At 41.6% G+C, this 27,975-nt stretch overlaps 2 protein-coding genes across 7 annotated transcripts; both read right to left on the bottom strand.

The window, feature by feature from the left end:
* Positions 1-643: 643 nt before the first annotated feature.
* On the bottom strand, positions 644-3,651 carry MRPL44 (mitochondrial ribosomal protein L44). The gene is made up of 4 exons (XM_085069600.1): positions 3,436-3,651; positions 2,661-3,129; positions 1,650-1,828; positions 644-999 (listed from the first exon to the last, which is right to left on the bottom strand). Exons 1-4 carry the CDS (start codon positions 3,621-3,623, stop codon positions 804-806), a joined length of 1,032 nt encoding a protein of 343 aa, XP_084925726.1. The 5' UTR covers positions 3,624-3,651; the 3' UTR covers positions 644-803.
* A 1,395-nt stretch (positions 3,652-5,046) lies between these two features.
* MFF (mitochondrial fission factor) lies at positions 5,047-27,975 on the bottom strand. Of its 6 annotated transcripts, XM_085069601.1 has the most exons (10): positions 27,817-27,975; positions 22,970-23,187; positions 21,934-22,106; positions 20,880-20,968; positions 17,391-17,465; positions 14,117-14,275; positions 11,772-11,789; positions 8,497-8,559; positions 6,213-6,297; positions 5,047-5,891 (listed from the first exon to the last, which is right to left on the bottom strand). In XM_085069601.1, exons 2-10 carry the CDS (start codon positions 23,184-23,186, stop codon positions 5,760-5,762), a joined length of 1,011 nt encoding a protein of 336 aa, XP_084925727.1. In that variant the 5' UTR covers position 23,187; positions 27,817-27,975; the 3' UTR covers positions 5,047-5,759. The 6 variants fall into 6 exon arrangements, with proteins under 6 accessions (XP_084925727.1, XP_084925729.1, XP_084925728.1 ...); XM_085069603.1 differs by lacking the exon at positions 17,391-17,465; XM_085069602.1 differs by lacking the exon at positions 11,772-11,789.

The raw sequence follows: 27,975 nt of genomic DNA on the forward strand, positions 1-27,975 counted from the left end.
ACATTAAAACAGCTACAGATGCTGCAAACAAAACAAACACTGATTTCACTGAATCCAATACTTCAGTCGTGTGACTCCTTAAATGAAAGTACATGGACTAAACAGGAAAAGTACCAAAAACAGAAAAAGGAGAAAAGAAGCATATCATTGTATCATGTTCTCCAATTTCTTTAGTTCAGGCCTTTAGCATCCTTATTTTCACTTATTGTTTCTCATTTTGCAATAGAGGGAATTTTACAAATTTTAAAAATGTTTCAGAGTGTGCTCCAACAACAGAAACCAATGTGGAAGGCAAATAAAATCTGTATGAAAGCAGTGAGACCTCAGACGTTTGGATCCCCAGCAGTGTCAGGATCATCATCACACTTGATGTTTTCACAAGGTTTAGGACAAATGAATCCAGATGCAATTCAAAGACTGATGTTGCATACGTTAATTCAACTCAGCTTATTAACAATCCTCTCCAAACAATCTCCAAGGAAGCTTTCATGAAACTTGTTTCTGTACAAGACTCTGTCACACATTATAAAACACCACTAAAAAGAGTCTTCTGTGATGTACAGAAAAACTTCTCAGCTGAAAGGCAAAAATTCAGATTAAGGGCACTTCTGTTATGTTTAGGAGAATGAGCAAACATTAAACATTGTGCAAAAGGAATAGACTTTATTTAACACCATATCTCATTTGGAAGTTTCAAGCACTGAAGACCAGAAAAACAAACTGTACTTTGCCTTTCCAAATACACCTATATTCTGCATGGAAGCCATCAATTTTTAAGATAAACCAGAAATGTCTTTTAGCACTTAGTTACTGCTGATTGCCTTTTCAGCTTGCTTGGGTCTGGAGTAATCTCTTTTCAATCCTTGCTTGGGTCTGGAGTAATCCCAAGGTCTCCTGTTCTCCGTGTATCCATAGAGCTTCCGCAGTGCCACACGTGCAGCCTCCTCCTCTGCAGCCAGCAGCGTTTCACCAGGGCCTTCAGCTAAAATCTTCTTATCACTTGGGGAAAAAAAAAAATTATAATCATTTTCATCATGAAACCCTGAGCACTGCTGTGTACCGTGAATAAAACAGACTGGTTTTTCTGCCATGTCTGTGAATACTCATCTCTATATATACAGAATGGAAACATTCCTGTTGGTCTTTCCTGCAAAGATGACTGCACAATCAGTGATGGAAACTCAGATCAGAAACGTGTCCATTTTCTGGAAGAACACCACTCTGTTAATTTAGATTCCTAACTTAGCCCTGATTCTTTAGCATTCAATTTGTTAGCCCTGATAAAAATATGCAAATTCATTACTCTGATTAGCTTAAACAGGAACTGAAATGCTTTTGTCTTTTCTCCTCCCCTGGTAAGGAAGAATTTCAAACTGCTTCAAAAGCACTGACAGAGAAGCTCTCTCTGTTATGAATTACGTGCTTGGCTCTGTTTAACAAACACCTATGGGCACTAAATAGGGGCAGTTAATGAAGGAACACCACAGATTCCAGAAGAGAAATAATTAAAGTTTCTTTCTTTTTTATGAGATACATCTTTTCTATGACAACTTGACCAAAAAGCACAAGTAGAAAACCGAAAGACCATCTTCCCTCCTCCCCTCATCTCCAATTAAACCCATTTAACTTTAAATTATTATTACACTAACCAGTACAATCCAACAAAGTAGACTGGCAGAACAGTGCTGACTCCCAACTGCCTGGTAATTCTTGGTTCTGGAGCAGAGATATTCCTTTTGGTCAGCTCTTCCAGCAGTAAGCCCATAGGATTTACAACTTCCCAGATCTCAAACAGGTCTTTTCCAATCAGCTGGGGAATAAAAAAGTCCTAAACAAGAATATTTAGAAGTCACAATTAATGGCTTGAGTTTCTGGTGTCTCCTAATAAAAATACAGCATGAAGAGACAATAACTGACAAGGAATTGCTGAAATGACTGATAAAGCTGCCTCAGTGCCCCATCCCAGTGCTGAGTCTCTGGTTGTGGTTTAGCCACTGACAGATGTGTGCTTGGGGCAAAGTCAGCCCCAGACCCAGAGAAAGGACAGCACCAGCCTGAGAGAGAATCTGTGACAGCACAGGAGCTGTGACAATACAAGGCAACATGCAAACCCACGGGTCTTTCACCTGTTTGGATCACACTCATCTGTAAACTGCTCCTTGCTCTTACAGACACCTGTCAATGGTCTTTGTATCAGAACGTTTTAACAAACACTTCTCCATTGCAAAACTAAGAATAAGTGAAAAGGATGACTGAAACAATAATAGCTGTTAAAAACTATTTTGTTAAGCTGAGTTTTAATTGAACATATTTGCAGAAGTAGGGGCTTGCACTCCTACATACAAAACCTATGTACTCATCCCTGTTTATACAGAATGGGGTTTTGAAGATATATGAAATCTCACATGAAATAATTTTATTATCTGATAGTACAGTGCATGGAATATGATGCTTTCCCTTATCAAGTTTCAGCAAATGCTAGTATAACCATCATAAACTAGGAATGTATGGTTTGTGTACTTGATCAGCCTTCTTAATGAATAAAAACCCACAAAAATCCCCAAACCCCAAAACCCCAGCTGACCACCAACATCACCACTTCTGCCAACCTCCCTGGATCTCGGGCCATCCAGGTACAAACCAGCACTTAATGAACCTACCCTGACAAAGATCCCAGTTCTCTCGGGCCCGCTGCTTTCCAGCAGGGCTCCTATCACGGCGAGAAACGTCCTCTGCAGCACGGCTGGCGGGGCAGGAAAATCCCTACAAAGCGCCAGGTCCTGGATGGACAAGTTTTGAGCCACATAAGAGACAAGTTCCTGACTGGTAAGAAAATCAACAAGCGCTTCTACGCCCTTTGCAGGTAACGCTGGGTAGGCGCCTTCAAAGCCCTGCGCCAGGTAAGCGCGGGCGAAGCGCAGCCCCTGCTCCGCCAGCGCGGTGTTGTCCTGGAGCTGCAGAGCGATCGCCTCCTCGTCCAGCCCCAGCTGCCGGCGCCTCGCCTCTTCGCTCTCGATGTAACAGGGATTAACAAACGCAGTCTTGAGCAGCTCCAGAGCGAAGTTTTCCTGCAGCCGGTGGCCGAAGGCCTGGATCTCCGCGTGGTAATCCCAGCAGGGCTTCTCGGACCTGCGGGCGCGGAAAGGGAACCGGGATCAGGAGCGGAACGCGTTACCCGCACCACGCCTCTCGAGAGGGAACGGCAGATTGAATTGGCTTTGAATATCAAACCGAGAATTTAAATCCCTGGGGTCACACACTGTCGGTGCCCCATGACCGTCTGCCTGCCCTGTTCAACCGCGGTTACACCAACCTGCGGAACTCAGTCCATTCTGCCCCAAAGCGTGACCAGACGGGGCCTAAACATTTTGAATTCCCCCATTTCTGGGGCCGCTGCACCCTCCCCGAGCCCCGCCGACCCTGCCCGCTGCTCACCGCCGCTGCGGAGGCGCCTGCAGCCGCTGCATCTCCAGGTACGCCCGGAGCCACCGCTTCTTCTCGGGGGGCGGCGCGGTGCTGAGCGCGGTGGTGGGCGCGGTGCCGAGCCCGGTGGTGAGCCCGGTGCCCAGCCCGGCCCCGGCCAGGAGCGGCCGCGCCGCCCGCAGGAGCAGCCGAGCGGCCATGGCGGTGCGGGCACGGACGGCTCCGCCCCGCGCCTTCCGGCAGGAAGCGCTCCCGGCCGGGCGGAACCGGGCGGGCACTGCGGCTGCTGCCGGGAGCCCCGGGCTTGGGGAGACGGGCGGGGACGGGAGCGGGGCAGCTGAGCGCCGGGGTGTTTCGGGTGGGACCCTCCGGCCGAGTCACCCCGCGGTGTGACCGTGGAGCTCGCAGCGGGTCCCGGGGCAGCGGCACTCGCCGGACGTGCCCCATGGGCAGCCCCCGCAGGTGGCGACCTTCTAGTCTTTTTGTATTCCCACTTGCAAGACAAAGTCCGGTTTTGTGCACTTAAAAGAAGCTTTATTTTTGACTATCGCCTATACAGTTTTTTGTACAATCTCTCAGCCCTCATTTGCAACATCAGAGTTCATACAGTATACCTTCAGTGCAAAAGTCATGGTATAAAACTCATGAAAATGCAGAAAATGTGCAAAGCAGGCCTGGCCCTTTGAATCGTCTTTACTAAAAGACAAAGGCACACGCTTCAACATTCACGGTAAGAAAACATGCACAGCAAACGCCCCTATGGAGCCACAGAACACAGTAAACAAAGCTCAGAAAAATCATATGGCAGAGCCCTATGGGAGAAGCCAAGGAAGCAGGAGCAGCAGCCTGTACAGCAGTGCAACAGCCACACACTGAGCCCACTCTGACTGCACAGCACAGGAAATGTGCGAGAGCAGCATTCCTGCAGGCACTTGCAGCACTTGTATCAAAATCCTCAGGCCTTCTCATGCTGCCGGAACCCGCAGTCCTTACAGGGCAGTGCTGCCCTGCCCCAGCACAGTGTGCAGCCCCAGCAGCGCCCGGGTCTCGCTGTGCACAGGCAGCCCTGGCCCTGGGCTGTGACCTCCGTGCTGCGGGCTGAGCGAGGACAGCGCTGAAACAGAGCCCGGCTTCTCTTGTGCAGCCGCTGTGCAGCATCATCTCTTCACCCCTCCACAGCCCAAACAGGGTCCGGCACTGGGATCTGGGTCCCCTCTGAAGCACTGCTGTGGTGTCACTGCCCATTCTCTCGCACGCAGGCAGAATGAGTTGTTCCACACTCCGCGGGGAAGGGGCTGCGGCCGTGCAGGGGCATGAAGCCACCAGCCTGCAGGGAGCTCCCTCAGCACCCAGTGACAATATCTACCAAAACAGGCGGATGATGATGCCGAGCAGGGGATGCTTAAACTGATCCTGGTATCGGGGCACACTTGGCTGGCTCCCCATCCCCACCACATACCCTGACACCAGCACAACACCCAGGGGCTGGGAGCCTGCACTGGGATGGCTCATTGCCTGCCTGCTGCTTTGGAGCTGTTCAGGCCACTGCTACTACTTACTTTAAAGACTAATAGTTTAGATGAAACCTCAAATAAATTCTCTTAAAATAATATTAAACAATGGTTTAGGGTGGGGATTTTTTGGAGAGTTTTATTAAAGATACTACATCAATACCTTGTACTCCATAATATTTTGATCACTCACAGACTGACTTGCTTAAAAATGTATTTTATAGAAAAACATCTGCAAAATTAAACCTAAAAAAAATACATATTACACACCTCTGGACAATCTGCATGTTAGCAAAGAATTCCTTTTATTATTCAACCTGAACATGTACTTAAACAAGGAACATACTCATGAAACAGGACGCACTCCTTGATTATGGCACACCTCAAACTACTTGGACTAAAGGAAAACTAATGCAATTGTTTAATTGCATCTAACAACAGAACAATAAAAATGACTTTTTATTCATTTGTTTTTGTCTTTTTTTTCCCAAACCCATTCCATTTGTTCTCTTCCCTCCACAACAAAACCTCCAGTGGTTAGTCCTGGTGACCACTGTCACACTGCATGAAGCAAACTTCCCATGGGCTGGTCCATGTTTACACAGAAGCATGCAAAGGAGGATACTGCAGTATTTGCAATGCAAATCTATTAAATACGTTATAACTGAACAAGGTGTCCCTTAAACACCGCAATTCTAGAGCCTTTATCTGTGGTGGAAATTTCCAGTGTATTCATTATAAAACAGCATACAAGTCAGAAACAGAAACAAGGAATTTTGCAAATTGTTTGTCTTTTCAACTAGTCAATCTTTCTGAGAGCTGTGTCTAGCGCCGAAACCAAAGCCAGCTATTGAGTAGCCAGAAAGCTACAGTAATGGAATACATGATCATTTCTCTCTTAGCACGCTCTTTGTTCTCTTCTTCCAGAAGCTGGAGACGGCGATTAAGTTTGATTATCTAAAAACAAATAAAGGCTTTTAATATTTCATTAAAAGCTGCCAAACCTTCTAGAAGCTTCTGAATAACTATTCAGAAATTAAAAATTAGTATCTCAAACAGATGGATGTTAAACAGTTGAGAATTTGACTTGCTGTCTTCAACTAGTAGTGATCAAAAGTAGGGACAGAAATGGAATCAGATTCTCCAGATTCCCAGAAAAACACATGATATGTGAGGGCAGTCCATCAGGGGTTTTTTTGTAACCATACAGAAAAATTATTCCCTCATTTTACCCCTATAGCTTTGTCCTAATATTGTCAACTACTGTGCTTTACATACCTGTCTTCTTAAGGAGGCAGCATCTACAACTGTCATGTCATCTGGTGTTCCCTCAAGCGTCGTATCGAAGTTGGAGAGACCATATCTATTAAATAAAGGAGAAGGATCAGCTGGCTCAGCCATGCAAGGATCAGCAAGTACCATCTTTTATCAGCATTATAGTAGATGTATATTTTGGTGGTGATGGAGAAAATTATAATTTTTTTTCTTTTGCAGCTGTTACAGTGTTGCATTTCAATAGGATCCTAACTGAGTAAAGCACAAACACATATAAAGGGGGTTAAGTGCTTGACTAAATTTGGATTGACTGCCGTCCATGCTTAAATATTTTTGAAGTTTCTCCACACAGACAACCTTCCTGCTGACACATGGTTCCTCAAAAGATTGTTTCCAGTTATTTAACTGATTCATGAAACCTGAACATTGCCTGACCTAAAGCACCAAAGTTGCAAGAGATCTGGCAAGAGTAGAAACAACCAGAGACTTGTAAAGTGTTTTATGTTCAAGTACCTACTTAAATATTCCAAGGGGATACTTACTGAGATTAAGAACCTCAGTCACATTAATCTTGGTATTTTTGGTAGAGAATCTGGCAAACAGAGCCCAGTGCAGAGTCACTCACTGCTTGCTGACTTTGTGTGCATTAGAAACTTTCTAATGCATTTGTGTGCATTAGAAAGTTTGTTCCCAGGGCACTGTGTTTTTTTAATGCAGCAATTCAGAAAGAGCATTATTCCAGCTCCAGGACAAGTTAAATAAATACAGAACATTTATTATCAGTTGGAAAGTGACAGAAAGTCTACATACCTATGTATTTTGATCATCCAAGTGCTATCTCTTAACCACATTTGTATCCAATAGCTAACAGGTAAAAGCAGCTTCTGATCCTCCTGAGCTTCTCACTATGTTAAAAACCTCACTTTCCAATATTAGCTCCCTTGACTTCCTTTCCCATTAGGACCCGGGAACAGCTGCTGCAAACAGCTTAGGAAATGGAACAAAATAATGCCAAGGCTACCAAATTCCCAACAAATACACTTAAAAGAATGTTTAGCATTTAATGAGAGTTAATGGTCAACTTTAACTAATGAGAATATGAGTAGAATTCCTGGGGCTTGCAGAATGCTCTTAAGTGCAGGAACTACTTTTGCACTGCAGATTCTTCCATCACTTTCAGGAAGCTTCTCTAGAATGCCCTCAGCTCTAGCAGCCTCTCTTCCCCCAACAGACAAATTGTCAAGTTTCCACGTATCATTGTTCATCAATACTTTGTTTCTAAATAAGAATTGCTACTTCTACATGAGAGCTGCACTAGTCCGGACCTCAATAACAATGAGATCCTTCAGCTTTGCAAAAAAATAAATCAGGTTTTCCTTACTCTACAGGTCCTCTGAAAGCCAAAGAGATTTCTAATGAGGGTCCTTTTGTAGCCATTTTTTAAAATTTGTGGTAGATTAAAAAATTGGAAAATTCCACCAGATCTACAGCACAGTTGTCCCTCAGTCTCTCCTGGGAAAGCAGAGAGGATCAGCATTTCAGCAGGATGCACATGCTTCCCTCCCAGGTCACTTAACTGACTGTAACATCACAGTGCATCACTGCTGCTCTACCAATTTCCAAACCATTCCAAGTATTAAATCAAGAGGGTTACCAGCAAGAAATCCCTTGAGATATCTCTTGGACCGTTTCAAAAACTGAATTCCTGAGTTAAGAGAAGAATTGCCTGCTTGAATCCAGTTTCTACTTAATCACAAATCTAACCTCCATTTCCATGAAGACTCTGAGGTCTAAATGGCAAATGGGAAAAGTGGATGTGAAGGGACTATTTTTTTTTCATCATCCCGACCATCAATCTTTTATCCAGTTCCACTGAAGCAATGTCAATCCACCAAGACAACGGTGGTGAAAAGACATCCAGCTAAAACTAACAAACAAGCACAGGCATGGTCCTGAGAGCACCTCCAAATCAGGGGAGGTAAGGCCAAATTCTCTAGCAAGCTCAGTGTTAAATAGCAAATACTTGAACTGTACAGCTCATGCAATTTAAAAGCCTCCCCTCATGCATGACTCTGAGTTGGAGTTCTGCAGCACATTGTATCCATCAGACAACAGAGATCTGGGCAGGTGATTTGGATGGGGAAGGAATCAAGGCCTGAAATATCTCAAGAGTTGAGAGGCAGCATAAAAATGAGCATTGTGTTCTAAAATAACAAACAGAAAGAGGGAAACAGAAATCTGAATTTTAGAATTAGTGAATCATGACTAACAAAAAAATGCTCTTTACCTGGTGTTGTCATGATGAGGGTTAGAGGAAGTGGTAGCAGCTGACCCACCACGTAACATTGGCCTACAGCAGGTTTTTGGAGATTGAAAGCACAAGACAGAAACAGGAAATGACAGAGATAAGAGGTGAAACACACAGAACAAAGGAACAAAAAAATACTTCCAGATAATACTCTATAATACTTCAATATAACTTCTATAATCTATTTTGTTGTAAATTGCACTGTCATATTTCTCTTATTCAAATCTCATCAACACTGAATGTTTTCGCAATTAAGACGTAAGCAAATTGTGTAAGCAAATTTTTGTGTAAGCAAATTTTTGATGATGCATCTTCATTTATAGAAGACAAACTATTAGAATAGACATTTAGGTGAATATTATCAGTCTTATAAAATAAACATAGGAAAAAAATTACCCCCCAAATCTAAAACCTCACCCAACAATAATAGGAAAACAATAAATACACTACACTTACTTATAAAAGCCCTTTTAGCCATCCTCTCCTCCCTCTAGGGGAAGGGCAGATTTGTCTTTCCTGTATTCATCTACACTAGATGTAATTCAGAAAACCTGGGCTGGTAGCCTAAGGGCCACATACAGTCTCTGAAGAGAGGTAGCTCTCTCCAGGGAGAAGTGACTACAAGCTTCAAGCAGATATATGGACATCCTTACAAGTGTTGCTCTTTTTCTTTCTGGGCACAGAGGAAGAAAAGGTAGAGCTTTTTAAACTGCTGCAACTATCATATATGTGAAGTTTGCAATGAGAAGTGAGTGTATTGCAGTTCACAGCAGATGTGAGCACCAGCAGTACCTTCTGACAAGCTGGTACTACGTTTCCAGTGCCTCTGGTAATTACTGTTCTGCACCACAGATGTGCAACAAACTCTGCAGGAGCCTCAAATCTTTTTTCAATCTCTTTCATTCTCCCATGCCAACTGGAGATACTTGTAGCATGCATTTAACCCACGTATACTGCAGGTTATAAAACTGAAGACAAAGTAAGTCTAGGTGTGAAGATCTTTACAGGCAGAGCTTTGGTGCTAAGGTGGCTGGGAGAACACTGTGGCCTGGCCTCAAAGCCAGCCAGAACCATGCAAAAATATCACAACCACCAGTTTCATTTCAAAAGATCAGGATCTAAGAGCCATGGCAAACTCTGCTACCTGATTTACTATTTACTGGGACTAGGTCCTACTCTAGTTAGCACCCGAAGTGCATGCCACAATGTCCTTCTCTCTAGCATTTAAGCCAGCCTGATGTGTTTTACAAAATAGAAATTCCAATACATACAATATAAGAATATTCTTACCTAAATATATGAGGTCTTGCAGAAAGTTATTTTAAAAAAACCCTAAAAAACTATTCCTAATCAGAGAAATAATTCAGCTAGTCTAAAGTCTTGTCTGACAGCTGCTACAACTAAATACTTTGAGAGAGTGTAAGAGATCAAGCAAACAGCAGCTATGGAAAGGTCACAATTTCTCTGGAAGCGTAAGTCACCTGTAACTACCTGGCAGATATGTGAATGCCAGCCCCAGTATCCAGCAGGCATTTCCCACACCCTCTGACACAGGACAACATGTGGATTCTGTGTAATGAGAACAATAGTCTCAAGTGCTCACTAAATTCAGCCTTTGTGTTACCTTCTGGCAAAAGAAGCTTTACAGCTGTTGATGAATTAATCAATACTAATTCACAACTACTCTTCCCAAGGAAAGCCACAGGCTTGGAGGCAGTTGAGGGCCACAGCAAGGCACAAAGCCAGAGCACTCTGGGATCTGTGCAAATCTTGAACTTAAACTAAAGGTAAGTCTTTAACCCACTTCCCAACACAGCCAGGCTGTTAGGAAGCTGCACATGATTTCTTCCTTTTCTTTACAGTTCACATTTTATTTTTTTACAGGTGGACCCAAAAGGAATACCACAATATTCACCCACCTCTTCTACACTTCTACCTGCTTTGTTTTTTATATGCATGGAAAACTGGTAACACAGATCACAGTGGCCTCATAACTGAGATCTTTACCCCAACATTAGCAGCAAGGTTTTTGGTAAATACAGAATGCACAAGCATAATACAGGCAAGCTATTATATGCATGGCCTTCTTTAAAAAAATAAGTGTACATTAGAACTTTGAGTTTCTTTGAATACACTTCTGTCAATTCTATCCTAAACATTAGTGCATGATCAGAAGCAGCCAAAACTCCAAGGTCATGTGTACTCCCTGCAAATACAGCAGCAACCGCAAACTTGAAGGGAATGCACAGGAATACAATTGAATATCAGTGGGAAAACATGCAGGAAAACAATGATTAACTGAATTTGGTGGGTCTTTGCTGCTTCCACAGGGATAACACAACCCTGAGCACATGGTCTGGGAGGAAAACAACAAGGGGTGGACAATCAAAGTAGCTGGGTCCAGCTTCCAGCATTTCTGTGCCTGTGCACAGGGCACTATAGCCAGCAAACACTTTGCTCAGCAGAGGCAGCAGCTGTGTACACCTCTGGCTGTCCTTAAAACACCTCTGGAAGTCTTGCAAGGCCATAAGAATGGGCAGTAGGGACTAAAGGGATGTGTTGTGGACACGAACTGGGTAAGCTTCTGAAGTACAAACAGAACAGTGGCAGCATCAAACTGCTCTCCTGGTTTGTCTTAGTGCTGCCAGCAGTTACTCCAGTACGGCAACAGCTCCTGACTTTCCCAGCCTCCTTCACATCTGCAGACTCATCTCATTTTCTTCTGAACTATATCACCCAGGCCAGCGTCAAGTGTAGCCCTCTTTGATGGTCTGAACTCACTTCCCATTTTATTTCTACAGTGAAAAATATGTTAACTTTCTCAATATAAAAAGTGGTCTTACAAAACCTCAGGACATGATTATGTGGGTGAAGTCTGGGATTTAAAAATGATGGTGGCTTTTTAGAAAGTGCTATTCCAAAGAAAGAAAATAATAAATTGCCATGCTCTTTCCTCCTAAATAAAATGTACTGACCCAAGAGATGAAGCACAGTTTAGATAAAGTACAGATTTCAACACAACTCTATACAGATAGGAAATTGTCTTTTTCTCCTGCATTTAAAACATCACTAAAATCTCCTTAAATGCATGGAGTTTTTTGAGGACTTGTGTGTTTGGCTGGTTTGTTTTCAGATTTTTTTCCTGCTGCCTAGACATAAAAGATCAGTCTTTAAAGGACCCTAGGGGTAGGCCCTATGGTCATTCCACAGAAATTGAAACAGAAAAATGGTTAGAACTAGAAACCAAAACTGACCTACTGTCCTTGTCCAAGCTGAAGGAAATGCAAGAGTAAACAGTGATCATTAAATTGTTGCTCATTGAAATAACCCTTTATGTGAGCAATGCTGGCTGAGCTAAGCATAACTCATTATCTGCAGCAGTACAATCAGCACCTACCGTTAGCGGTTTTAGTAGATTGGAAAATGTTTGTGGGAAAAAAAAAGACAAGCTATATAAAACAAGTTAAAAATATTTCCAGTGAGTAACACACAGTCAGATCTTGTTAATTTTAAAAGATCTCTTCAAGTATTAAGCATAAAATGTTAAAATAGGTAAGGCTTTGAGATAGCACATTACACAGAGCAAAAGAACAGAGTGCAGGTTTGGAGCAATTTAAAATGAACAGTATTTTGCAACCATGCAAGTGGATCATCCAAATTTCACATTCCCACGCCAGCTGTAATGGTGGGTGTCTAAACACCCAGCCACAAAGAATACACTTTCACCTTATTGAAAAATTCATTATTTTGGCACCTACTTATCCATAGGTGACTAGAAACAGGTTTCCCATTCCTTCTAGGAAGGTTAATAAGAACACCTCAAAAATTAACTCAAATCAGGATGAGTAATGCAGCTTTTGAAGTATTCTGAATCCTAGAAATTCTCTGATAATTGAAGTAAGTTGAAAGTGTATGTATGTATATGGATTTGTTTTCCAGAATCCAAGAAAACACGGGCAAGAACATGCGTAACAGAAGCCAGGAATAAAGCCTGTTAGCTTCACTGCAGACAGGGAAAAGAGCTACAATTTCCATTTATATTTTAACAAGGACTCTTGGCACAGGATCCATAAATGCTCCTGCTCATAGACTGTTCAATTCCTCCTTATCTGGGAGCTTTAACTTGGCAAAATAAATTTGTAATTCCATCTAATTTTAATATTGATAAGGGAAGAAAAGGTATTGATGCCCAACTGTTGGCAGGCACCAAAATTTTAACAACTACAACCTGGCATTTCACAGGATTAAATAATTCATTAGTTAAGCACCTAACTTGCAGTATTTCAAGGGACTCTATGCAGTTAATTTGGTTTGTTTTTCTGAGTCTCAGTTTAAGAACACAGAGACCAGCAAGACTGGAGTTCTTTACAATTTAGGAATGTTAATATGGGCATTTATATATTGTCAGGTCAGCAAACATGGTGAGCTACAGGAGGTGCCAGTTTGGAAAGTGACTGCAAACACACAGACATTCACAGTAAGATTGGCTTGATAGTCACATTTCATTACCAAAACAACTAGAAAGCAAACAATTTAAACTTCACACTACAAATAGGAAGTGTGCTGCTGGGATATTAGCAGAGGCAGACGGCAAATTTCAAAGAACTTCCTAGCACAGAGCACACTGAAGAGCTGCAGGAGAAATGAATAGTTCCTCCCACTGTTCTTACCAACTTTTCCCCCTAATTCAACCTCCTGGCAAGCCCCAGAGGTCTGAGCTAGCCCTGCACTAGAGACTGTGTGCAATTGTTACCTGAACTTCTGTGCTAGCATACAGTTAAAATGAAAATTGCTTTTGGCAAATGAACATTGCCACTGTTAATCTTTATGAATGTTTCTACAGTGTTAAACATGCCGTTCTTTCCGAGTCCCAAATATAAACAGTCCAAGGATACACCAAGTGGGCAAAACTCCACTGAAGAAAATGGAAATAACTATACAGGGATTGCCATGAGGCTTGATCCTGCTCATTACTCTCCAAGTGTCAGGTTATCCATAAAATCAGAGACAGCAATAATCAGAGGAGCTACCAGCTCCTCAGTGTCTCCTGCCTTTCTTGCTCTCAGCATCCATTAGTCATGTGTCCACCAGAGATAACTATTCCCAACATAAACTGTAACAGTTTCAACACTTGACACATTCTCAAAGTAGTCTACAATGCCTTGTAATATTCTATCCCGTTTCTACAATTTGTTTTAATGCTTTTTGACAACATCAACCCAATCTTATTGATTTGCACCACTGCTCACCAACAGAAAAGCAGAAGACTTGTGGCTTGTAAATTTGCAGGCTCAGGGTCAAGTATTAATTGCAGAAAATACTGATAATCTCAGAACAGCAAAACCCCTTGCAGCCACAGCTAAGCCTTCCTATTTAGATTTTTATTTGGAAGGAAACCAAATCAATCCTGTATTTTAAACAGAAGCATTTTGAAATGTGAATTTTGGACATTTAAATTGCTTATGAATAGTGAAAGCAAAGGAAAGCAAAAGCAAATAATTTCATCTCATTGTTTTGTAAACAGAAATCAAACTCCACTGAAAAGGAGAAAAGAAAAACAAAGCAGCAGAAGCTGGCAGAATCAGTGACAACCAATCACCTGCGGTTTTCATCCAGCACATCCAAGACCTGCTGGTAAGCCCTACGAGTGGAAGACTGGATAAACGACAAAATGCCACGAGCAGAGTAAAGATTAATTCCATCTTCAGGTAACATATTGGGAGGACAGACACGAGCCTGTTGCAGTGATGGGGTCACACTGTTCATACAAGCACAGTAAATGAAGAGAGAAATACTAGAGTCAGATTTTAAATGAAAAAAAGCTTTTCAGATAGACCCCATTCCAAAATGCTTATTGCTTGCTTTTGGTTTACCCTTCTCCCACCAGTATAAGGTAACACTCCCAAATTCTAGTAGTGCAGGGATTATGAGCTACATTTACATTGTTCATCAGAAACAAACACAAGTAGTAATAAGGACACAGTTTTCATCTGTTAAACAAGTTAATTCTAGAACGTGCTTGTACAGCTACATCTGTACCTGTTCAAGTCCCCACTGACATTAATGAGAGGAGTGTTTTTACAAGTGTTGGCATTTTAAGAAAATCCTACCCATCACATCTTTTTTTAAAAAAAAATCTTTTTCAATAAGGAGAATCTCATGAAGAACCCCTTCAACAAAGTTTTTTGGAAGCTGTGACAAGATAGTATTTTAATTTGCACATGAACAAGTTTAAAGGCAAACGGCAACAAATTCCAAAAATAGTACAAAATTCACATCTCAGTGACAACAAATCACATGATCTCACTTGTTGCCTATGATGCAAAATTATTATTTAAAATATGCAGGTCAGGAATTCAGACATGCCATTTGGGTTATATAAAACTTGTCTATCAGAGAGAAATTAGTCTTCATAAACTGCCTATGATTTGCTCATATTTCTTTACATTCAAAGTGACTTCATTCACATTTCCTGCACACATCAAGGCTTGTTTTTTTTTTTAAATCTGGAAACTTTAATTAAAGATGAGATGCTTTTTCTAATAGGAATTAATTCATGTTAGCTTAATTGTAAATATGAACAAACATGCAAACCAAGTGCAAGCCACTGCACCCTTTAAATTTTGGGTTAGTTTTTACTCCAAGATGAGCACCCATAATTCAACACATTTCCTTTTCACTTGTGCTTTGCTACAACAGCTTTTGATTTAAAATGTCAATCTTTTTGACCTTGGAATGCTAATAAAACATTAATGCTGAGTACTTGGAAGTTGGTTTGCTATTTGGATAGTCTCTGGCTGGGTCAGAATTCTGTGGATACTCTTACTTTGAATAGAGCTGGCAGCAAGAACACAAAACTGAGTAAGAAAGAAAATTGCATTGAAAAGACTGAATCAAAGAATGTTACATGAATGTCACCTCACCCACAGCAGAGTTCAGCCATCCTGGGCTTCAAGGGACATTCAAACACTGCAGCAACTGGTGCTTGGCTGATACTGGTCATTGTTTATTACCTAAAGTTTAGGTCCAGTCTCAAACCCATGACAGCTTTTCATGCTGCCATAGAGTACATTTCAATAAATATCTGGTTGCAGCTTTATGGCTTTTATTTTTCTCCCACACTTGTAGAATCCACCTTTCCTCTATATTTATGATGACTCCTACTTTGTTCTCAATTGTAGTAGTCACACCCACACATTTTACTCTTGAATTGTACTAGAAATATTCAGTAGAGAAATATCAAGCAGCAGGGACAAGCAAAAAATACTGCCATTAAAGTGAATTTATGAGAATTTTTACTCCTTGTGGAATTGCTGGATTGAGGCAAATGAGTGAAGAGTTAAGGCTTGAACTCATAGTATGTTTTACATTAAAACTAATATTTCCTGTTAATTACTTCAGACATGAACGGAATAAGGTGAAAGACAACTCAAAAAAGAAAAAGATAGCAAATGATATTTAGACATATTGTAAAACAGAAGACATTATGGAATTCCTGTTGTCCAGAATGGTACTACTGTAAATACTATAGTAATGATATTTGCATACAAAGATTTCTATATATAATAAAAAACTGTAAAAAATTAAAGAGCAAAACAAAAAAAACCCAGTTTAACTAAAACTGTACAAAATTCTCTAGAATTAAGTTACATGCGCTGATTAAATTCAAAGTTTATATAATAAGGAAAAATCAAAAAATTAGAATAATTCTATGAAGGGCACAAAGGCCATGACAGGGGGGTAGAGAGAGAAGCCAAATTTTTCTTCTATTTTCCTTTTCTAGGATTTTAAATTACTGTCCTGTAAACATCTAGTAATCCTTTAGACTATGTCAGAGACCATGGAGAAGAAATACCATAAAGCAATTACCTGATACACAAATCAGCCGAGATAACATAAGAAAAAAAATTCTCTTCCATAAGGAAAAATCTCTAATATATAATATGAGCATTTATCATGAGACATGGTAGCTATCCCACTTCTCTCCCCCACTTCTAGTTAAATAGTCTTAGTTTTTGTTTCTCGTTTTTGAAAAGACTTCTTATATACCACTCCAGCCACTTATTTTATTACTCCCTGTTTACAGACACCAGTCAATTCCAGAGCTTCAAGCCAAAACAAACAACAAGAAATTACAGATACAGACATTACTATGAAAGAGCATAGCAGCATTCTGCCATATGCAGAGTTTTTAGCTTAGCAGTAATCTCCCCTAAATCTTCTGAAAGCATTTGTGGTGTACAAAGGCTTTATTTCAGGTATTTGATTTGCAGTTCTGGTAGTAGCAAATGACAGGTAAACAGATTTAACTAATTAAGGTTACTTTAAATTCAAGCACATAGACATGCACACCATCACCTTTTCCTCCATGACTTGCATGAAGAACAGAATTTCTCAAACTGTGAAACTGAACTCTCTAGAAAGACATGCTATTCTAAGGAAAAGGCTGGAGCAGAAAAAAAAATTAAGTGCTGCTCAGTTTTCCATGCACTCTTGGTGGTTTGGTGACTTCCAATACCGCAGTGGAACCCTTGCATTCAGCATTGGCTGGCAATGACCAACAAAAAGCTTTGTTTCTCCAGCTATTCAAAACCAGCCAAAGAACAAAGAGTCAAACAAACTAGAGCTATTTTGAACTTTAGTTGTCCCTTTCATTGGCTGAAAGGTGTTTTTCCCTATGCTCTTTGCAGAGGGGAACAATTTGGCCAAGTTTGAGAAACCCTGAAGCAAAATTAGAAACTACACATTCAGTGTAGCTGTTTCAAATTTTATATTCTAAACTACAGGTACTTAGTCAAATTATTAGTATTGCAGAGAGCTACAGAATTAAACACACTCTTGATTTTCATATACCAGGTAACATTCAGGCTTACGTGCAATCCTTAGTCGAAAGAGGTGACTGGAACCGTGGCATTTTATTTCTTGGGACAGTATCTGATCTGTGCCACCTTGAATAATAATTGTAATCTCTTAAGTAACCATCCTTAGAAATAGAGGGATTGTAATTTAGAGAGCTGTCATTATTGCTATACAGACAGTTATTGTACCAGCAGGTACTTGTTAGTCCCAGGATTTCTAAGAGCATTAGAGAATTACTGTCTTTAGTGAAGCCCAGCTGCCAAAAAATCCTCAGAACTGTCTCTGCATGCAACTGGATGACAAGAGAAAGACAATGGAGGAGAAACAACTACTTGTGTGTTGAGAACACAGTGATAGGGAGCCCAGCTAACTCTCACTTGCATCTGACAATCTAGTCCAGATTGTTTAATTTTGTTGCTTTGTAAGTCAAGTGCTGGAATTTCACACAATACATCTGAGTATTTTGTCCAAGGAGGTCAACAGTGTCCTAGATTAAAACTTGAGAGCTGTAATCATATCTATAAAACAAAGGTTTTACAAGGCAGTGCTCCATATGCCTCTTCAATGGAGTCCTCATCACAGCATCTGAGCAGCCCATCACGTGGACATCTTTTTCTATCTGAAGATGTGAACCAGACTCACAAAGCACAAAAATAAAGAGCTGATTTTTGTCAAGAGAGAGAATCACAGCATTTGTTAGTGCAGAAGAAAACTATTTTTTCAGTCAACAACACTGGATATAGGAACTTCAGGAGCAGCCAGTTTCTTGTATTTTCGTATCACTGAAAAAATTGTATTTCCAGACAGTAAAGGAATTTTAAGGTGATATAAATGAAGCAACAGGTGTACAGTTATATTTTCTGTAGTGCAGTTCACACTGTATATCCCGTGGGCTTAAACTGTAAGAAAACAAGAGCCAAGAGGTTAATTTTTCACCAAGTACAGAAGGCCTGGCCTTCCTGCATTTATGGAAGCCACACAAGTTGAACATGTGAACATGGTGTTTTTGCAGCCTGAATTCCCAGAACATTCTCCTGAGAGTTAGCCACATACACAGTTACATTCTCCACTTGGAGAGTGACAAAACCCAGATGAGGGAGGAATGTCAGACTGAGCATCAGAGTGCCATAGCATGTTCAAAGTGATTTGTTTTTTTGGATCATATTGAATCAGAAGAAGCAATCATGATAGAGGAAGAAGCAATTTCTAGGAACCTCCTTGATTTCAAAGCAGATGATCAAACACTAGACACAGCGTAACTTCTGTCATAAGAAAACCAGCATTTGGGAGGACAAGAGAAAAATGAAGTTCTGCTCCAATACACTATCTGCAGGTCAGCAGGTGCAGAATACTGCAATGAAGAAAGATATCTTCCACATGGGCAGTAGAGAATGCAGACACAGAAGGCTCAATATCACCTAGCTGTTATTTTTCATAAAAGCAAGAGAAGATATCCTGGATCAATCAAAAAGATACAATGGAAAGTGCTTGGCATTGAAAGTTTGATTTATTTGCCAGACTTTATCAAGCACTAGCTTGGGCATCAAGAGAAGAAAACTAATCTCCAGGTGTGTCATAATTTCCTGGCCTTTGTAAATGACAAACTCAGTCATGCCAGCTGCCAGTTATATGTTCCTTAATCACAGCCTTTTAAAATTTACAGGACTCCAGGTGCTTATTGTATTGCTAAGCCTCTGAAGGATTAATAGTAGATTAAAAAACAGTGACAGCAAATAGCTTTCAGGCCACGTAAAACCAGCAATTCTATATATAACTATTGAGTGACAGCAAACCACATGGGTGAATTTTATAGATTTAAGATTTTCAGATTCAAGAAGTCCAGACATGTGTGAGAAAACTGACAGCAACTACAGCCAGAGCTGATCTTACCATTTTCTCAGCTGGCATGGCCCATGACTTTTGGAAGACTTAAAGCAAGGAGCAAGCATAAAGCAATTTCAAGGAATTGCAAGAATTTCTTTACCATCTGTTTTTCCTTTTAAGTGCAATGCATCAAAGAGTGGCAAAGCTGAGCTGACAGCATCAAAGGGAGAAAGATTCCCATGAGAAGCGCCCATCACATGAGGACCATCTAGTCCAGCATGTACCATGTCCAAGCCACAGATGAGCAAGAGAAAGCCATTCTGAAGTGACATTCTACTGTGTCCAGTCCAAGGGGACGTAACTGGATAAGTCACACCACAGGGAACTTGAACACTGAAGGGGCTGACAGAACACCTGGAGACTGAGCTAATCAGGAGCTTAAAGATGTCAATCTAAGTTTTGCCAGCTCAGCAAAAGTGTATGACTCTGCAGACTTGAGCACCTAGACATGTGCAATCTGTAAACTTGTATGAACTGAAAGTCTGATTAAATAAAAAGAGGAAGATGTGAAGCAATATTTCCATGAATATCTAGAAGAGAAGGAGAATTATAACGTGTCTGGAACATGCATCAGAGTACATTTCACCAGATTTAGCCAAACTAACAGGTGGACAGACATGTAGTACACATAGTACCTCTCAGTGCCTGTGCTGTAAATAGAAGGAAACAGGCATTTCTGGGACATAATTCACTTGATCTACTTTAGACTAAAAATAGGTAGATCCTAAGTAGGTTATGCACTTATTTCCCTCTAGTTACTGAAAATTAAGTTTTATGGTGATTTAGCAACAGTGTTATACAGTCTGCATTGGGACAGATGAGTTCCATCTTTTAAATCTAAAATCTAAAGCCTTTTCTAAGGCAAGTATTTCTTATGGCAGCTGTATTAAAATTCATATATAAAAGATTTCTAAGTGTTACATTTCAAAACCAGTTGTTTCCAGGTGGAAAGATGCTGTCACTCAGAATAAACCATGAGCAATCAAAGACTATCATATCCAGTAAAAATTTACAGACATGTATGTCTTCAGAAAGTGCCCTAAGAATTGCTGCCTTGGATGGTAACAATAGATGAAGTTTCCAATTCTAAATTCTCCTTGCCATTTTAGTCAGAAAATATTTAATATATATATACTCACAGATTCCAATATATGAAAGCACAGTGACACCAAAGAAAAATTACTTATTCTAATATTCATGAGGAAATAAAAATATTCTTTCTTCTATGAATGAAAATCATTGTAATATCAACAGTGAGAGAATTTGGAACATTTTGATGCACAAAGAACTCCATTTCCTGGAAATTCAGGGAAAAAAAATATTATACCAACTCAGAAACTGAAAAATCTCCTGAAATAATGATTCATGGTAACTAGTGAAACCAACTGTGAGCTCACAAACACTTCCACCCATCCACTGCAAGAAGATCCTTCACAAATGAGTCACCTCACTAAACAAAAACAACAGAAATAAAGAAAAATGCTGGCATTATAATAAAATGAGGTACTTGCCACAACATACAAAACATTAGTTGGGAGAAGCAAACAAGGAGGAGGTAAGGAACAAAGGAAGAGTGTCCCAAAGGTGTAGCAGTGTCCCTGCAGCCCTGGCAGACTCACATGGAATCATTTCGGGCCAGCTGGCCGTTCTGCCGCGTGGCGTTTTCACTCATGGAACGCTCCCTCTTCAGCCTTCCCACCGAGCGCACCTGCAGCAAAGGGAGCAACAGACACATAAAAGCCAGAGAGTTCCAGGACACAGCACTGTGCACTGGAGGTTTGTCAGTCAGACCTGCCCTCACATACAAAGGCACATTTTCATGGGTTTCACAGTGATTAGGAGGAAAATAACTGATGACAGGACCTGATGCTGGTACATGTAAAATCCAGCTCCAAACTTACTGCAATGCTGTTGTTATCTATCAGTGTGATCTGATGTCAAAACTATGAACCAACAGAATTGTGAATATTCTCTGGAGATACTCAAAGCCCTCTGGACACAATCCTGAGTAACATGCTCTAGGATGACCCTGCTAGAGGGAGGCTGGACTAGATGACCTGCAGTGGCTCCTTCCAGCCTTACCCATTGCGGGATTAGTTCCTATCACCAGAGATAAACATATTTCTATTGCATTTTATAAGTCTATAGAATATGCACCTTCATAAATGATTTGCCATTTTTAAGGTGTCAATTGCCATCATTCACCTGCCAATGTTATACCATTCTTTGAAGTTGGTTTTCAGAGTTTTGTTATAACTCATCAATTCTGTCTGGTGTATCATCTGGCTATGAAGTCCAGAGGTTAACTATATATATTATAATGTATAACTATATACACAAATCTTCTTTTTTCCCCAACATTCTATAAATAAAAAAAAACCTTGCAGCTTTCTCTTCATCACCAGGATTTTTTGTTAGATGTATTTTGAGTAGTTCTAATTACAACTTTATTTTTGTAAGTAGTGAGTAAGCTTGCTGAGCATGGCAATCCCAGGCCATCTGCCACTTCAAAGTCTAATCAGAACAATTATATTGCTAATAAAAATATTTTTATATTTTCCCAACATATGTCAGCACCAAGTTGATCTGCACCACAGTAGAGACATCATTGGTCATTTCACTTTCTTTAGCAGAATGCTTCTCATCTAAGGAAAAAGCAAAATAAGTACTGGCCTCTTCACTTTGAGGTGTCTGCTGTGCAGGTTTTTCTAGGTCCAAAAAATCTAGCGGTCGTTCACTAAGAGAAATAACACGGGGAGGAGTTTTCAATGCCAGTGGTTTGAATGGAGTAGACTGAAGAATGTCAAGGTCTGCTGGTCTGGAAAATGGAATGTCTTCACTATTACCTGCAAGAACATCAATTGTCAATAGAAAGCAAACTACTCTGAGGCCTGAGGGCCTAAAGTGCTAAAGTTCAAAAGGACATCAAAGCTGTTACTTCCCCTGCCTATGCCAAATAACGAAGCATAACCTTCTATAACAGGTCTTGTATGTTAAAAAATATTGTTAAGGTGCTCAAAAAGACCACATTAATTGACACTTATTAGAGCAGTTTCTCTGAGGACAATGATCCTGAGTAACCTTGAACCACATCAACTGTTATTGCAAGTGAGAGCACTCAAGACACAGTCCTATTAGTGGTGTATTTGATTGGGGTCATCAAATAAAATATATGCATGTCGCACATTTTGCAAACTCTAGGATCTTCAGCAGTTCTGGATATGTCACTGTAAAGCCCATGACCACAAATACTAAAGTAATATTGATAGAGTCCACTCATAACAGACAGATTCTTAGCAAAATTAGCATTCTGGTTAAAATTGAACACATTCTGCATGACAAATACAGAGTCCATCCCCAAAACTTGTTACTTTAGCTTGCAGTTAATCACTAAAAATCAGGTATAAATCAATAAACACTAAATTTTTTCCTCCAAAAATAGCATAGCAAGATGAAACATCAGCAATTAAACCTTCTGTTCATAATTAATTCATCAGCTGTCTCCATTATAAGCTACACCAAAACTATTCATGAAACATTTTCAGAGCTTAAGAAACTTCCCAAGTTGAAGAGCTTTAACTGTTTGAACACCAGAAGGCATTTTACAGGCTGTTCTTTTAAAAACTATGTATCGCTGTATATTTTTTCCATCCAGTAGTCTGGATGGGAGCTAATTGAAGTTTTCACCTGCACTGAGCTGCAGACATACCTGCCACTACAATCCGCTCTGGAACCTGCATAGTTACACTGGCATTTGGAAATCCTTCCTGGCTGCCCTTCTCCAGGTCAGCATTTGGAGGAGCCACTTTGAGTTTCTCCGGGACCCTCATGCGCTGGCTGATGCCCTCGGTGTATTCCATCTCATACTGCAGCCGGTTCATTTCTGCCATCTCGGCAGCCGGAGAGGGGAACGCAGCCCCGCTCATTCTGCCAAAGGAAAACCAAAACTCTCAGAGCAGTGCAGCAAACCAGCAGTAAGGATGGAAAGGAAATGCTTTGTTCTGATTGTCAGGGAAGTGGGAGATCCTAACTGAAGAGCCATATTTAAAGGAACAAATTATGCAGTAAAATTTGTAGGAAGTGTAGTCACAAAGTGCTGAGGGGTGCAGGCAATGAAAGAAGAACAAAGCAATGCTGTAGGCAACACTCAAATTGAGGGTCCTCAAATTGAGCCATGACAAATAACTAAACCAAAACAAACCAACCCAGAAATTCTGCAGGTAAGATACTATTCCTGCACTGGCTGGCAGAAATAGAAAAATAAACAAACACATCAAAGAATTGGTAGGACTGATAGGAAATCCATTCAGGATTGGTGAGAAATCTAAATTAATGATTTGCATTTACACAAAAATCCAGTATACCGGTAGCGGAGAAAATGACTGAAGTCCCACAAAACTGTATGTTAAAGCAGGGGAATGACAGGAAAGACTCAGCCTGGGCAGCAGCCTCCTGCTCACTGTCAGTCACTCAGATCCTACCCCACATTACAAGGACTAAGCTCCTTATCAACAGCCTGTCAAATCAGCTTGAAAACTGAGAATATTCATAACCCTTCTCAAATGCAGCAATTCTGTAACCTTCTCACTTCTACATTTTTCTGTAAACTAAAATCTTACTTTTGCAGAACTGATACAAGATGGGGAGGAGAGATGTGGCAGCACAGATCCTTTCTCAGGTGAATTTTTCTCTTCTTCTTCCATGTTTTATAAATAAAGATAAAACTTTCATGTTATTGAAATGGCCTTTTGGATACAGGCAGCCAAACGCCTGGGCCAATCAATCCCTGGGGGTGGATGATTGTGGCCCAATCCGAACAGCCCTCTGATGTGTATAAAAGTGGTTAATTATTTAATAAAAGAGTTCTTTCTAGCACTTGAAAAGTCTCGCCTCTTCACTCCGCTAGCAGTCCAACAGCGACAGAGAGAGAACAAGACTTTATTTAAATTTAAAATGGTTTGCCAATACTTTATACATATATTTTCCTGGAAAAGGAGCAGGATTTCAAATAAAGCAGTAGAGGAGTTTCCTAGAAACTGGGCTGTGAGACACTTACTAATACAATTGCTGGGAGTTGTGTCAAAGACCAAGGTAACTGAGGGTTTGAAGTTAGATTTAAGGTTGAGAGAAAAAGAAATCCTAGAGCTGCACCTGGGAGTGAGCTGGAAAGGGACCTCAGAGAGCTGGGAGAAGTCAATCATCTTGGACCTTGCTGATGGCTCAGACCCAGACGATGGTTATGGGCTCAGTTAAGAGACTCCCTAAAGCTGCATTTGGAGTGGGGCTGGAAAGGCGCTCCTGAGCTGCAAGAACTGTTTGTGGGAAATTTTTCTTCCAGGCAATGGCTGGGGGGTCTGTCAACAGCTCACACTGAAATGATGGTTATTTTTAGGGTTAGAATAGGAAAACAAAGTTTCTAGACATATATTTATTTATACACAGTATGTAAATATAGCTATCCTGGCAAACCTGCCTATGCAAAGCATGCCTTACTATAGCATGAAACCTATTAGTGGTGTTGCTTAAGTAGGTCCCTAAATGAAGTAACCCATCCTGGCAAAAAGGCAGGGTTTGCCACTAAAATTGCAACTACATTCCTTTACTATTTTTGGCAGCAAGGCCACGTCTGTTGCTGCGTGTGTGCTTTGCTGAGCTGAACATGCAGAACTCTGAGAACAAAAGGCCTCAGTGCAGAGCAGCTACAAGGCAGGTGAGACAGCCCACAGGCTCTCCCTCCCAGCATCTCACACAAGCAATACTTTCACATTTCTCAATAAAACCTTGAACTAATAACCTTCAGACAATAGAGAGAAGCATACAGAAGGCTCTGGGTTGTGTAACACACAAATGCACACACACTGAGTATATCCAAGATGTGATTCACCTGGCAGTCCATCCTGGGAGCCTCAGTGTTCTTTGCAAGGCTTCCTATCAGCACAGACCAAATAAAGTATCTCATTGATCTCAAAGCATCACTGTAGCACAGTAGCAGAAAGGGTGATCAGGAAGCAGACAAAAAGGTCACTGTGTAACCTTAAAAAAAGTCTGTGTAAACTTTAAAAAAAATTAGTTTTAAAGGAAGTACTTGAAGTATTGCAGATTTAATCCACCTGTATCAATTCTCACTGTTTGTATCAAGTGGAAGAAAGTGAAACAACATATTTCATTAGAAATAAACACTTTATAGCATTTCAAGAGGTGCTTAAGCATCTGTCACTTCAAAGTTTTTAACCTTCTCACATGGAGCTTTTTCATCCCCACCCTTTGATTTTACAAACTACATTTGTCCTTCTTGCCAGACATTGGCTAGACCAGTCACTGACACAAACAAAACACACAGCCTTCTGAGATTTCCACATTCCAAAAGGTGTTTTTCATTTTAGACATTGTCTATGATCAGTAAAGCATTTCCAGATCCAATAAAAATCATAATGTCCATAGAGAGACCAAATTTCAAAAACTTACAGTACCCAGAGTATCAACTGGCAACAGCTTTAAGCACACACCGCTCACATGACTTGACAGAAGGTGTTTTCCTGCTTGCTCCCTTTCTCATTTTGAAATACTTGGATGGCTCTAATTTTAGTGATGAAGTATCCCTGCCCTGCAGCAGTGTTTGCACCACAACTTCCCTACACCTTGGCATGGCTTTTGGACACAAGTCTGCACAACAGCTGCTTTCCAGCTGCAAGGTAAAACCTACACAAAACCAGACAGCACCTGAACAGTCACTTTATAAAGTATTTATAAACTAAATAGCACTGTGTGGGTTTATCTGTACTTGTCAAGGATCTACAAATACAATACCTCACTATCTTCCTACTCTTGTCCACTTTGCATCACTGAGACCTGGATTTGCTGTCAAAGTGATTTCAATTTTTACTCCTTTTAACAAGGGAACAGCAAAGCAAGAAACAGTGAGATCTCAGCAGCAGATAAAACATTTGAACGAAGCTTCTGAACAAAGCAAAGTTATGTTTTCTGCAATGTCCTTGTTACACAAAGCATTTTGCAGAAAGCATTAATAATAAATCAGGGAGACTGAGGATTTTAAAACTGATATTTACAGAACTAAGTAGCTCTTAAAGAGGCATGATAATAGAAGTCTGAGAATGATAGGACAATAAAAATCCAATCATAAATACAGGATAAACAGACAGAACAGCTGAAGTGCAAACAAGCATCAACTACATTTAATGAAAGAAAGGACAGAGGAAATCCAGAGGAGGATAAGGCAAGAGAGGTTATAGAAGGTAAGTCATATGTTCAGAAAGACACAGTACTACTTCCTTCTCCCTCTCCTAAATAAGAACATCAACAGAGGCGATGAGGATGAAGCAATGCATACAAATGTGAGGGATGGCTGCTTGGCAGCATTCTGCCCATAATCAGACATTGGCCATATCTGTACTGCAGCTGGGAACGTTCTGCACAGTGTGGAGCCCCAGATACAGGAAGATGAGCTCTGGTAACACTATAGCTCTGCCAGCACTGACAGCAGAGGAGGTTTTACAACCCACACCAAACTGTAGCTTCTCCAGCTCCATTACTGTTTGTTCCTGATGTGGCTACTTCACAGATCCTCTGTCCATGCGCACATCAGCTACAGAGTGTTCCCTTGCAAGCGTCCAGATATCCTTGGACAAGTAAAAAGGGGAAGAGGAAGACTTAGAGCAAAGGAGGATATGAATCAAGGACCCAAAGGAGCCTGGGGTCCTAAAACTGTCACAATATGGATCACAGAGGGTGTGAACCAACAAAGCAGGAACAGAACAAGGAGCACCAGGTGTAGGCTGAACGTTGAAAGCTGTTGTGGAAAGTACAGTTACAGGTGCTGAACTTCTAGAACACACTGGTCTCTCTCCGTAGCACTGGGATGCCATCAACAAAATGTACCTAATGCACACGAGCAAGGCTACATGATCATAAAACACTAAAGGCTGCATTCGTTCAAGTTTGTTTGACTCCAGCAGAAGGTTTTAACACAAAATACTTCGGTTTTTTTTTAAACAAGAAAAAGATTACTGGAGAACGTTAAAAGAAAGACGTCATTCTGACAACGATTTTTCTGAAACACACAAACATTCACTGCGCTGCGGTGGCATGAAGACAATTCGGCAATAGCGGGGGTGTAGGTGCTTCCTTGCTCTTATGAGGGGGTGGTCCCGGCAGGCCAGCCGATACCGCCTGAGGGAACTGGGGAGCCCGTGGCCTCTGCGCTTCGCCCCGCGTGTCCCCGGGCGGCCCGAGCCCAGCACAGCGCCTGTCCCGCTGCCGAGCCGCTCCACGCGCCGGGAGCGCGGAGGGCAGCGAGCCTGACGGCGGGGCGAGGGCGCGGGGCACAGCCCGAGGCGCTCGGGCCGGGGCGGGAGCGGCGCTGGCAGCGGGAGCCGGGGCGGGCCCTGCGGGGCCGGGGCTGAGGGCTGCGGGGAACACCCGGGCTGAAGGGGCTCGCCTGCGAGCGCGAGCAAGGGCCGGCTGCGGCCCCACCGACAGGCCGAGCCCCCCGGGCGGAACTGGGGCCGCCGCCGCCGGGCCCCGGCGGTCCGTACTCACCCCGAGCGGCGAGGAGAGGCCGGGGAGCGCTGCCAGCCCGGCCCGGCCGGGAGCGCGTCAGGCAGCGCGGCACCGCACGGCGCTCCGCGGGTCAGCCGAACGCGGGCTGCGCGTCCCCATCGGGCTGCCGTAAGGGCCGCGCGGCACGTGACCGGGGCG

This window comes from Lichenostomus cassidix, chromosome 9 (assembly GCF_008360975.1).
Source record: "Lichenostomus cassidix isolate B80296 chromosome 9, HeHo_3.0, whole genome shotgun sequence".
NCBI classification, from domain to species: domain Eukaryota; kingdom Metazoa; phylum Chordata; class Aves; order Passeriformes; family Meliphagidae; genus Lichenostomus; species Lichenostomus cassidix.

Bases quoted from the DNA above. Each gene is read 5' to 3' on its own strand.
- MRPL44 (XM_085069600.1), bottom strand. From the start codon at position 3,623: ATGGCCGCTCGGCTGCTCCTGCGGGCGGCGCGGCCGCTCCTGGCCGGG. The intron at 3,130-3,435 runs GTGAGCAGCGGG...CCGCGCCCGCAG, and splicing joins CAGGCGCCTCCGCAGCGGCG to GTCCGAGAAGCCCTGCTGGG. The intron at 1,000-1,649 runs GTTAGTGTAATA...TTTTTCCCCAAG, and splicing joins TACTTTGTTGGATTGTACTG to TGATAAGAAGATTTTAGCTG.
- MFF (XM_085069601.1), bottom strand. From the start codon at position 23,186: ATGAGCGGGGCTGCGTTCCCCTCTCCGGCTGCCGAGATGGCAGAAATG. The intron at 6,298-8,496 runs GTAAAGAGCATT...TTTATTTAATAG, and splicing joins CCTCATCATGACAACACCAG to ATATGGTCTCTCCAACTTCG. The intron at 5,892-6,212 runs GTATGTAAAGCA...ATTTGTTTTTAG, and splicing joins CTGCCTCCTTAAGAAGACAG to ATAATCAAACTTAATCGCCG.